This window comes from Eleutherodactylus coqui, chromosome 8 (genome assembly GCF_035609145.1).
Source record: "Eleutherodactylus coqui strain aEleCoq1 chromosome 8, aEleCoq1.hap1, whole genome shotgun sequence".
NCBI classification, from domain to species: Eukaryota; Metazoa; Chordata; class Amphibia; order Anura; family Eleutherodactylidae; genus Eleutherodactylus; species Eleutherodactylus coqui.
The window spans coordinates 184,503,027-184,515,861 of record NC_089844.1 but is presented as its reverse complement, the minus strand read 5'-3'; the positions used below and the strand labels follow the sequence as shown (position 1 = coordinate 184,515,861).

The 12,835-nt window shown below is 44.8% G+C and overlaps 1 protein-coding gene across 5 annotated transcripts in view; it reads right to left on the bottom strand.

The window, feature by feature from the left end:
* The window catches only part of GULP1 (GULP PTB domain containing engulfment adaptor 1), a 308,401-nt gene that overhangs the window by 38,240 nt on the left and 257,326 nt on the right, over nucleotides 1-12,835 (bottom strand). For 4 of the 5 annotated variants that reach the window (XM_066577081.1, XM_066577084.1, XM_066577083.1 and 1 more), the window contains 2 exons: nucleotides 10,211-10,327; nucleotides 6,951-7,043 (listed from right to left, as the gene is read on the bottom strand). In XM_066577081.1, the coding sequence (XP_066433178.1) occupies nucleotides 6,951-7,043; nucleotides 10,211-10,327 (210 nt within the window). The remainder of the gene's footprint in view (nucleotides 1-6,950; nucleotides 7,044-10,210; nucleotides 10,328-12,835) is intronic. The other variant, XM_066577085.1, reaches the window with a different exon arrangement.

Sequence of the window (12,835 nt, the reverse complement as noted above, 5' to 3'; positions counted from 1 at the left end):
CTGTATGACATGGTCATCGGTCATGTTGGTAGAGACACAGAGCTGTACCAAAGTATTGCCACTGGAATATGTCTCTGTACCCATTGGCATTGGGGGTGGACTTCCCTATAACCAATAGCCTAATCCTTCCCAGCATAAACACCTCCGCACCAGATCCGAACCTTCTCCAAACTTCACTGTGTGCACGATGCAGTTATAAAGAAACCTCAACACCCAAGTGCGGTCATCTGATCGGAAGATGATTCACCGTGTTTCTATGGTCCACAACACTTGCTTCCACTTATTTACAGTCCAGGAATGACCACTAACAAATGGAATTTTACAGGATTGCTTAAGTGTCCCAAATATGTAATCTTTGCCTGGGGTATGTAAGTTTGTGATTATTGCTGTCTAGCTTCAGGTCACATGGCGTGCAGGCAATACAGCCTTTATACAGTTACTGTATATTGGCACAGCTTCGTGGCAGTTCTCTGGGAATGGTTTGTAGAACAACTACTTTTTTTTCTGTGTTCTTCTAACCTTGTGACAACATTGTGTTACAAGAGAGAATCTTGCTTAGTGAGTGTCCTGTTAGGCCAGCACTGTGACGCTATGGTTTAGACATTGTTATACTAAGTGGATCCTGTAGACAATACTAAGGTACAAGGGGCTCACTTAAAGCACAATCCAGTAATTTTGCAATGTGTGTGTTTGGGACAATGATATCTCACAAGAGTGATTACCGATGTCCACCTTGGTTCTTCGTGAGCTCAAAGTTGTCATAGATGATGTTGAAAGCGGCCACCGAAGACCTTCAAGAACTTCTTATCCCGGCGCTCCATGTTCTCCAAATCGACGGTGTGGAAACATTTTATCCTTTAAGAAGCCCTACAGGGAAATGTCTGGTGATTTAAGGTCAGGTGATCTTGGTTGACACAGACCCTTCGAGATCCCGCTCCACAAGAAGGAATGCATTTCTGCCATGCTGTGGTTGGTCATGCGTCACCCAGCTTTGCTGGAAGTTACCATTCTGCTGCTTCTCATTATCCAGCTGAGTCACGAATTCTGTGAATATCATCAGGTAACATTTGGTGTTGATGGTGTCATTGAAGACTAGTGATGCGATGGCAGGACAATGTGCACCACATCGACTTTTTGCAGGATGCAGTAGAGTTTTCGTATATTTCATACAAGTTTTGGCCCAAATCCGTGTGTTTTGGCGATGCACATGGCCACATCTATATGGAAACACGCTTTGTCTTGAGAACCAGTTTCTGATGTTGGCCTAAATTTCCTCAAACAGCTCCCTGCAGTCCACACGTTTCACCATATCAAGCGGCTGCAGCTCCAGGACGACCATGACACGGTAGGGTTTCAACTTTGATTATTTAATGTCTGTCTGACCTGCTGCCAAAGATTTGCACTGTTTCTTGTGATAAATTAAAAAAAGGCTTTGTGGGTATGGAGCAAACATACCCTCACACCTTGGACTGTACATGCTGACATCTTTGGTTGCCCTCCCTAATACGCATCCAACAAAGTTGCAATCGTTTCCAGTGTCTTTGCTAATTGCCAAATGGTTATGTTATTGAGAAGAGTGGGAACTCCGGTAACATGCGCTTCTACAGAATGCTCTGAGTAACCCATCGTTCCAGCAGTGAGAAAACCTTGCAAACGACACTGGGCCTCATTTATTAAAACTGTCTAACAAGATTTTCTTGTGGATAGCAACCAATCAGAGCACAGCTTTCACTTCTGAAACTTTGTAAAATTAACGCTGCAGCTGTGATTGGATATTGTCATGTCCACAGGGTGCACCTCGCCGCAGCATGGACACAGGAGTGGTATTGCGTTCAAACAGGACATGCTGGCTGGAACACCAAAGGGACAGTGAACTGCATAGTGGGAACTGGACTCATGGACAGACATAAGGACTGACAAACGACCAAAACACTCACCTTGCATACCTGTACACATAACAGATGGATTTGCTGTAAAAGTACAAGGTATTAATTCATGGATTGGCCACGTCGCTTAAGCCTGCAAGCTCGAACTTCAAGGGTCCTCGTTGTCTCGCGGGTCCCTACTCTAACGAGACAACATCCACCAGAACCCTGCCTGCAACTGGGGCAATCGCCCCAATAAGGGCGGCCTAGCACTGGAACCTAAGGGCCTTACTAGCCTAGAGATGATACACGATCCAGCAGGACAGGACACAGTTCACACCAATACACTAGGGCTAGCATGCAACACAAAACACCATTAACACCGAACATGCCTGTTCACACCTGATGTCTAGCCACCAGCACAGACACTGAACACAACACTGTTCAAGCATATACACACTGAACACATATAACAGACATGCAGGAAAACCAAAACCTAGAGTGAAGAAATACCAACTTCCTGTAGCAGAGGGACTGGTATATATATGCAGCGGACAAGGGGGATTGGCTTGCGGGAGGAACTCCACACCCAGTCAGCTCAATTAACACTCCCCCGTGAAGCTGTGCTCATGGAAACCTGTAGAACCACAGGTCTCAGAAGCACACACCTAACAGATATTATGGGCAACAAGGGCAGTCTTACTGTTGGACAGTTTTGATAAATCAGTCCCACCTTTTCCGGAAATACCAATTACACGTCAGCAGGTCCTGCCCGCCCCCTGTACAACCCAAGCAAGTCCATTCAAGATTTTATATTTAAACCACAAATACCAACAGTAGTAATATGTAATCATTATTATTAACACATTAGCCTGTTTGTGCCTTAATGACCTATAGCCATAACGTTTTTATTTTTCTGTCGACAGCCATATGAGGGCTTGTTTTTTGTGAAATAAGTTGTATTTTTTTTTAATAGTATCATGTTTGGGTACAAATAATGTACTGTATAAGTTTAATTAATTTTTTAAGGGATTGGGGAAAATAAGAAATTCTGCCATTTGTTTTTTAGATTTCATTTTTATGTCGTTCAGCATGCAAAATAAATACTGTAATACCATATTAATACAGTTTTTATATTTATACTGTTTTTATACAGTTTTTATATGTTTTGCTATTTTTGTACACTAAAAACTGTTAAAAAAACAGAGCTCTATAAGGGCTAGTCTTTTGTAAGATGAGCTCTAGTCTTTATTTGTACAATTCTTGGGAATAGATAACACTTAAATTGCTTTTAATTCTATTTTTTCTATAGGCAATGTCACAAAAATCTGTGGTAAGTCAGTCCTGTTCTGTGTTCCCTATGCTCAGTACATTGTTCTTGCGTTCTGTCAGGGATAGTCAGCCCCGAGGTTCCAGTGCAGGGCCGCCCTCATCTGGACGATTACCCTGCTTGCAGGCCAGGGTCTTCCCATCTTCCTGAGTAGCTGAGGTCAAGTATCCCATCTGAGACTTCTGTGCAGAGGTACATCTGACCACAGAGGTCAGCTGCCAGCCACCCCAGGTCTGGTCCAAAAGCCAAGCTGGTTGGTGAGCACAGTGGGTGCACACTGCAGCACTTTTTACTGTTTATTATCAATACAGCAAGAGACAATTATAGGATTTGGGTGATGTTTTAGATATTTGTTCTTAAAACTCCATTTTGTTGATCTGCTCCAGTTTAAATCTTTGTGTCCTACATATGTCACTCATGGGGGCGTCAATATCACGGTTTAACAAAGGTTCATACAATAATGACCAAAACGACACAAGTGTGATTGCTGTAGAAAAAATGTGAAGATTCTACAATATAATTTTTGAGTTAAGTTTTTCATTAAAGATATTTCGTTACGCCCAGCTATTAGGACGAAACATAACATATACACATTTGTATATATTATAATGTTTCTCGTAATCTATACTAACACACCGTTGCAAGCAAAATGATCCCCCCTCCCACTGCAAGTGGGTTTATTTGCCAAATCTACAGCCTTTCAGATGATCGCAAAAAAAAAATAACCAAAGAGAATTTTAATCGCTGCAAACAAGAACTAATATAACAAGTAGTATCTCTAAATTCACCACAAGATGCCACTTTTACCGACGGCTGCAGCCTCAGAATCCCCCCTTCATGAGGAGGGTCTGTAGTGCTCAGTGGAACCTCTTTGGCTGTTCTGAGCTGCTGCAGACGGGATGTACAGACAGACAGCAGCGTCTGGCAGCGGTCCTGTGGAGTCTTACCCCGCTCCTCATGGACAACGGCCTCCAGTCACTAATAACCTCTGGTCTGTCTGCTGCAGACGGGATGTACAGACAGACAGCAGCTTCTGGCAGCGGTCCTGGGGAGTCTTACCCCGCTCCTCATGGACCACGGCCTCCAGTCACTAATATCCTCTGGTCTGTCTGCTGCAGACGGGATGTACAGACAGACAGCAGCTTCTGGCAGCGGTCCTGGGGAGTCTTACCCCGCTCCTCATGGACCACGGCCTCCAGTCACTAATATCCTCTGGTCTGTCTGCTGCAGACGGGATGTACAGACAGACAGCAGCTTCTGGCAGCGGTCCAGAGGAGTCTTACCCCGCTCCTCATGGACAATGGCCTCCAGTCACTAATATCCTCTGGTCTGTCTGTTGCAGACGGGATGTACAGACAGACAGCAGCTCCTGGCAGCGGTCCGAGGAGTCTTACCCCGCTCCTCATGGACAACAGCCTCCAGTCACTAATAGTCTCTGGTCTGTCTGCTGCAGGCGGGATGTACAGACAGACAGCAGCTTCTGGCAGCGGTCCGAGGAGTCTTACCCCGCTACTAATGGACAATGGCCTCCAGTCACTAATATCCTCTGGTCTGTCTGCTGCAGACGGGATGTACAGACAGACAGCAGCTTCTGGCAGCGGTCCGAGGAGTCTTACCCCGCTCCTCATGGACAACGGCCTCCAGTCACTAATATCCTCTGGTCTGTCTGTTGCAGACATGATGTACAGACAGACAGCAGCTTCTGGCAGCGGTCCGAGGAGTCTTACCCCGCTACTAATGGACAACGGCCTCCAGTCACTAATATCCTCTGGTCTGTCTGCTGCAGACGGGATGTACAGACAGACAGCAGCTTCTGGCAGCGGTCCTGAGGAGTCTTACCCCGCTCCTCATGGACAACGGCCTCCAGTCACTAATATCCTCTGGTCTGTCTGCTGCAGATGGGATGTACAGACAGACAGCAGCTTCTGGCAGCGGTCCGAGGAGTCTTACCCCGCTCCTCATGGACAACGGCCTCCAGTCACTAATAGTCTCTGGTCTGTCTGCTGCAGCCGACTTCTTCACATCCCACCAAAGATTCTCTATGGGCTTCAAGTAAGGCCATGGAATCCTGGACCTCTTCTTTCCATCGTCCACTGGAGGAATGAATCCCAGGAGGGAAGTAAATCTGGTCGGGGTGGCAGCAATGTCACCATGACTTCCCTGGAGGAGCCCAAGATGCTGTACAATCAAGTGAGAAAAGTGAAGGAGGGTCTGCTGCATATTCATAAACAAACAAGCTGGTTTATGACTGTATTGCTGTGAAGATGAGTGACTATAAGGAAGCTGGGATGCAGCTTAACAAGTATTGGGAAGAGCTCTGTGCTGCCCCCTAAGCAGACCAAGACAAGTCCCAGAGTGAAACATTAAAGCTTGGGAGTAGCCCATTGAATGCTATGAAGAGGAAAGAGAAGAAAATGATTTTGCAAACAAGTGGTAATTTCAGGGAAACACTTTTAAATAATAAAAGACTATCCAAAATGCCCCTTGAGCGGAGGAGGCATCAGAGAGCACTCAAGCAGGCGCTCATCTAGCAGCTCAGAAGAGTCTGATTGCTTAGGAAGGCAGGCCATGTGCAAACCTGGTGAACAGCGGTCCTTGCTGCAAAGAGAGACAACAACCGGCAGAACAGGTCGGCCTTCCACATTGTAAGTTGAAAAGCTGCAGCAGAGAGAGGGACCAAATCTAGGCTCCTAAAGAAGCGCAGAAGGAGCAGGTAGTTGGCGGAGACTCATAAAGCAAGTGGGTCAATGCTGGCCCCTGTTCTGGATGCCAATCATATGGCTGAGTCTCAAGGGGACAGGGAGTTGGATGAGGAGCTCAAGAGGACTCAGAAAGAGTAGGCTGCCACATTTTCAGATTCCTCCCACTATCAAAATGTTGGTGAAGATGGCAAGGGATGGCAAGAAGAAAAAGCGAAAGCAGGATCCTGAGAAAAATGAGCGATAGTAGATCTTTTCTTACTCTGGGCCATATGCAGGAAGGCAAACCGCAGGTTCCAAGCTCTCTCCTCTTCAGAGAAGGAGGGGGGTGAGGTTTCTGGGGTACAGGTGAGGCCTACAGCGGGTGCCGAGTGTTTTTCTTGTGAGGGTTTAATGACCTCCAAGGGGAGGGGTGGCCTGGAGCTCGGTGCCAAGGACGACAAAGTCAATTAGCGCCTTGCCATCGACCTTTCAATGGCCAAAAAATGTGCAATGGGGTCATCCTCAGGAGGTGGGCAGATGAAGGCTGCCTACCTCAATTACCAATCCATTTATGCTGGCATTGATTAATGTTGCCAGCGTTAAGTCTGATATGACGAGATTTGATGCCGCATTGAAGCCAACATTTTGTTTTTGCAACAGACATAAGGCAAAGAGGGAGTGGAGGTCCGGTCCATCCTACTGGTCTCTTGCGGCCCAGCCATATAGCCAAGTGGCAGTCCTTTTTACTACAGTAGTTGAATGTCAACAGGTTATTAAGTTAGAAATAGGAAGGTGCCTGACCCGGGATGTCCTCGTGAAGGGACAAGGGCTTTGGATAGTTATCATCTATGGTCCTCAGGTGATGTTTGGGGGTGACTTTAACACAGTCACGAAGACACACACACACGTCAATTGTTTACATTCCTGAGTACATCATGAGAAATACAAATGGCGCACCGCAGTGAGTTTCTATCATTTGGTTCTTATTTTTCATTTGATCACTAAATCTCTTTTTGAGCTATAAAATATATTTGTTAGACACATAAATTGAGTAAGAAGCGAGGTGTTCCTTACAGGTGAGGAGGGGAAGTCACTTATTCTTAACTGGTTCTCCAAATCTTGCACTTTATATTTTAATTCTGTATTTTCAGTCTCTAGCTCCTGAATCTGCAATATAAGCACATCCAACATTAAAGCGTAAGAGATTGCCCGGCGTCCCGCAGGCCTGACCTAGAATCAGCTTAACATTATTAAAAAGGTTTATAAAAAGTATTTCTATCAGTGAGGAAATTCTGAAATCCGGTCACTAACACTCCAGTCTGCCCTTTAAACCTGCCCATGCCAAACTGCTATGCCACATGTAGGAGGGAGGGTTGCAGAAGTGTGTAACGCGTTTACTGAGGCTTATGGGCGTTAAAGTGACGACCACAAACATGGCGGAAAACTGCTGGGCCCCATGGCAAACATTTACAAGGTCTCCCAGTTTTACATTTTGGTGCCTTTCTCATATTCTGCTCTAGACCTTCCCTCCATAATGTAAATCCCTACATCATCAATAAGTACATAAATGGTCATTTTTATGGCAAGCAGAAAAACTATAAAGAATTACTGGCATCTAAAGGAAATCACCTGCGCCCTAAATCAATTTCAAATATTTAACATATTTCATAAACGATCTAGGGTGATTTTTTTATTTTATTTTCGATTTCACAAATCATGAGGGAGATTCAGCGACTCTTTCTTGGCATTAAAGTCCCAGTTTGCTGCAAGCCCTGATTGCGCAAACATTGTGTGACTTTTTAGGCAGTTCGTGCTCTCCGCAACTTTCTGCAACAACACTGTATAATTTACACTAGACTGGTGTAAATTATACCAGACATCTCCAGCTCCTAGCTGGCATACATTTCTATCTAGGCGCATGAAGCAGCCAAGATGAGCCTAATATATGAAGAGGCAAGGACCTCCTCATATACTAACTAGACATATTGTGTACTGCCAAATATAATAGTAAGACAGCAAAATCAAATGCTGGAGTTAATAAGTCTTCCCCTATATTTAAATAGAAATCCTGCAGTTCTCACACTGACCACTGAGCCCAATAATAGTCTGACACCTCCCGTTGTGTGGAGAAAACTTTTCAGCAATTATCTCATTATGATCATAGGCATGATTATAATCAAAACTAACTCCTATGTATACCTAACAGGATCTACCCTTCACAAGATATAATGGTCACAGCTCACCTCCTCTCCCTCCCTGCATAATGACCTATGCACGGGTCACAGAGCATATCTAGAACACTCTCGCATAGAAGTCAATGGGTCAGCTCCTTTGTACCTATGATCCATGACACTGTTGTAAGTCATTACTCTTAATGCTGTTAACTGTAGCTCAGGCGAGATGACCACCCCCATAAGCCTGTACAGACAGACAATAGAATCAAAAATCTAAAAACTGGTTAGAAAAATGGAAAATGCTTCACTATCTGGTTTTAATTAGTAAAATAAATAATGGATACATTTCTTTTAAGGTGGCCATATACATTTGATGCGTATCATTCAAATCCACAGGATCCGGTGGGACCAGGCGACCACCTAGTGTTTATGGGGGTCTACTGACTCTACCTCAGTGGCACATGTCAGGGAAGATAAGGATTGGGCTGTTGGATTTCAACATGCCCAATCCTTGTGTTCTCTGGAAGATAAGCCACAGTCACAGATGTCTTGCAGCGAATTTCTTTGCTCTCCCTTTTGAGGCCAAGCATGCATATTTATGTAGGGATCGTTAGAGATAGTGGGTTATCTTATGTGTATGTAGGGATCAGGAGACATAGCGCGTTATCTCATATGTATGTAGGGATCGGGAGACATAGCGTGTTATCTCGTGTGTATGTAGGGAGCGGGAGAGATAGCGGGTTATCTCATGTGTATGTAGGGATCAGGAGACATAGCGTGTTATCTCATGTGTACATAGGGTTCGGGAGACATAGCGTGTTATCTCATGTGTACGTAGGGATCGGGAGAGATAGCGTGTTATCTCATGTGTATGTAGGGAGCGGGAGAGATAGCGTGTTATCTCATGTGTATGTAGTGAGCGGGAGAGATAGCGTGTTATCTCATGTGTATGTAGGGAGCGGGAGAGAAAGCGGGCTATCTCGTGTAGTAAGGAATCGGGAGAGAAAGCGGGCTATCTCGTTTGTAGGTGGGGATCGGGAGAGAAAGCGGGCTATCTCGTTTGTAGGTGGGGATCGGGAGAGAAAGCGGGCTATCTCGTTTGTAGGTGGGGATCGGGAGAGAAAGCGGGCTATCTCGTTTGTAGGTGGGGATCGGGAGAGAAAGCGGGCTATCTCGTTTGTAGGTGGGGATCGGGAGAGAAAGCGGGCTATCTCGTTTGTAGGTGGGGATCGGGAGAGAAAGCGGGCTATCTCGTTTGTAGGTGGGGATCGGGAGAGAAAGCGGGCTATCTCGTTTGTAGGTGGGGATCGGGAGAGAAAGCGGGGTATCTCGTTTGTAGGTGGGGATCGGGAGAGAAAGCGGGGTATCTCGTTTGTAGGTGGGGATCGGGAGAGAAAGCGGGCTATCTCGTGTAGGTGGGGATCGGGAGAGAAAGCGGGCTATCTCGTGTAGGTGGGGATCGGGAGAGAAAGCGGGCTATCTCGTGTAGGTGGGGATCAGGAGAGAGCCAGTTTGCTTAAAGGTACGCTTTACATGGAATGACTGTTGGGTGCACAAATGCCCGACAGCCGTCCTTGTTCTGTAAATGGAGGTGGAGCGGGCTGAAGATTGTTCCAGGCTTCCCGCCTCCATTCCCAGTAAAAGGGCAGCCATTCATAGTTAAGCGACTTTCCGTTTACATGGCCTGACAACCTAGTGACTCCGACAAGTGAATAAATTCTCACCCCGCCACTGTGGCCACATGGGACAATCATTGCCTGAACTTGCTGTTTGCAGTAAGACGTTGCATGCTAAATGCCCCGTGTAAAGGTACCTGTAGATGTGTACTGAAAAGCAGAGAACCAAAGACCAACATTTGCTGCTCCCATCGGTAATGGGCTATATTTTATTATATTAGGACATGGAGGCTGATTGCCCCCGCACTCACATGTACTACTAAAGAGCCGAATGGATGAGCTTTCATATATTAAGACAGTCCAGTTATGGATGAATGTTCTACATATTCCGGGTCATACTGGCCCCTAATTGAAGACATCTGTTCCTTGGAATAGCTATATGTTGCTATAAAAGCATCTCTTTGGCTCAGATACATACATGTGCGGACTCATCAGTGTACATCCCGTTCTCACACGGATCAGCCAGTAACATCACACGACTTACCCTCTTCTGCAAAGTTGCTATTTGTTTCCTCGTTTCAACATCTTTTCCTCCAGACTCCAGGAACTTTCTGTATGCTAGATCAAAGGCTTGGCCGATCGTTAGCGTTATCTCTTCAGCCTTGATAAAACAATGAAATGATAGAACATCACAGATTGTTTACGGTACTGGTGTCTGCTTTGGTATAAAATAATTCAGACATTCCCCAACAAGCACAGATGTTACAGACCAAAAGGACTCATTATATTGATAACGAAAATGTGTGAAAAACTGGCCATACACATCAGATGTCCGGTGGTCAAACCTGCCCATTTCGGTCTGACCAATCATCTAATGTGTAACGGGGGCCTCGCGATTCTCCCCTGAAGGCAGATGTGTGAGAAATCCACAACTCCCAAGCCTTTTGTTCTCCTGGAAATAAGCCGTTACCAGAGGTGTCGAGCCGAGGCTTTTTTCCTTCTCTACATTACATGGACACTCGAGCATGCCATGAATGTATGGCTATGGAGGTTTAGGGCAGCATAGCTGTTGGCTAAAGGAGCAGAGATGTAGCTTGCGAGAAGGTGTTTCGAGGAACACTAACATGGTAGGGCCCACCCGAAACCCTCGGTGATCCCCACACTCATCTGTATCATGGTCCGGAAGATGTCAATGCAGCTGAAACCCATGGAGCCACAGACAGCCCGCTCTACCACTATCCACCCTACAAGCCGCAAGTCAATTAGTTATATCACTTACAACAACAATAACGTATACATCCAACTCTCGTAATGAATAACAGACTACAATATTACAAAGAGCTTAGTGTTATCCTTCAGAGGTCAATCCCCACTCCGTCAGTGGATTAAATGGATTCTGATTACTCCCTCATCATTAGTCCATGTATCCATGTTTAATTCGTCATTCCAAAAACCACTGTAATGTGCTACTGTTTGTAATCTATTTTTAAAGGCATTATCCATATGTAAAGTACTTATGGCCCGGCCTCAGCATAGGTCATCAACTGTAGATGGGTTAGGGTCTGCCGACCATGATCTCTGCCGATCAGCTGTTGGCTGGGCTGATGCGCTCATGTACAGAGCGGAGTTCTGCAGGAAGTAGACAACTTTGTTCTCACAGCAGTGGCCTGGTTTTGTACTACAGGCAAGGTTTTCACTGAATTAAATGGCTGCAATACAAATCCTGGCCACTCTAGTGTTTGACAGAGTACACCATGGTCGAAACGTTGCATAATGGAGGAATTAAAGACCATCTCTTTTTTTGCAACCGAGATGCTCTCTTGAACCTGTTCTTTGGGTGTTCAATCACCTGAGGTTTCCGGTCTATGATGATTGTGCATCTAGCCACGTACCTCTGTGAATAGTGCTGCTTGTACTGTGTTACTGTGTTCCTTTGAATGATGAATCCAAGTCAGCATGCATCAGTGGGTCAGGCAATTCCTACTACTAATATTAAAGGTTGGGTTGCTTACTGTGAGTGGGCGGCAGGTAAAATCAGGCAGATTTTCACAGAATCTGATTGGGTCAACCAATCCAATTCTTTTTTTAACTTTGTTTTATTTAAAAACTTGCAAAGTACATTATAATTATACATAGTCTGTACAATGTTTTTTCTCTTATGTGTAAAGAAAGAAGAGTAAAGGAGTAGGAGGATTTCTTCTCCCTTCTATAACATAAGGCAACACGATTTTTGTGTCTAAAAAAAGTTTATTTGTTCCTGTTAGCTTATTGTAAAATATAATGGAAAATAACTTTCATTTCGAAAAAAGTTTGCTTTTGTGGTCAGGACATTGATAATTAAAAATATATGATTTTGAATTTTAAATGTTTCAAGGATATACACAGTGAGACAAGGAATGACTTACAATCATGAGCCAAAGTCATTAAATAATGCAGAATATGTCCATACAGGTCAAAATTAATGAAAATGTCTGGTTCTTTTGGATTGACGATTGTGTATTTGGTCACTTTCACGGACGAGCCCCCAGATGTAGTTGCCCATCATATTCTCGTTGTATTGTCCTTGATAGCGACGCTCAAACTGCTGCGTATCTTGGTGGAACCTTTTTCCTTGTTCCTCGGAGTATGCTCCCATGTTCTGTTTGAATTTATATAGATGAGAATCCAGGATATGAACCTAGAGCGACATCCTGCAGCCCATAGCATGGCATTTCTTCACCAATGTTTCCACCAACTCCACATAGTTGTCTGCATTGTGATTTCCCAAGAACCCCTTAACCGCGACAACAAAACGTTTCCAAGCTACTTTCTGTACTTCTGTGAGCAGGTCAGGAAATGTCGGACATTCTACGATCCTCTTGAGTTGTAGTCCCACAAAGATGCCAGCTTTTACTTTGGCCTCAGTCAGCTTCAGAAAGAACTTTTTAGTAGATGTTTCATCACTGTAAAATCTTTATCTAGAGCCGTGACAAACTATTTCATAAGTCCGAGTTTTATGTGAAGAAGTGGCATCAGAATAATCTTAGGATTCACTGGGCTTCCCACTTGACGTTGCTTTGTCCGATGGTGAAGTCAAAACGTTCAGGCTAGTCTCGTCGATGGTAGTGCACAGTTTTGGCTCTGCTATCCCAAAGACAAAGATAGCAAGGAAACTTTGTGAAACCACCTT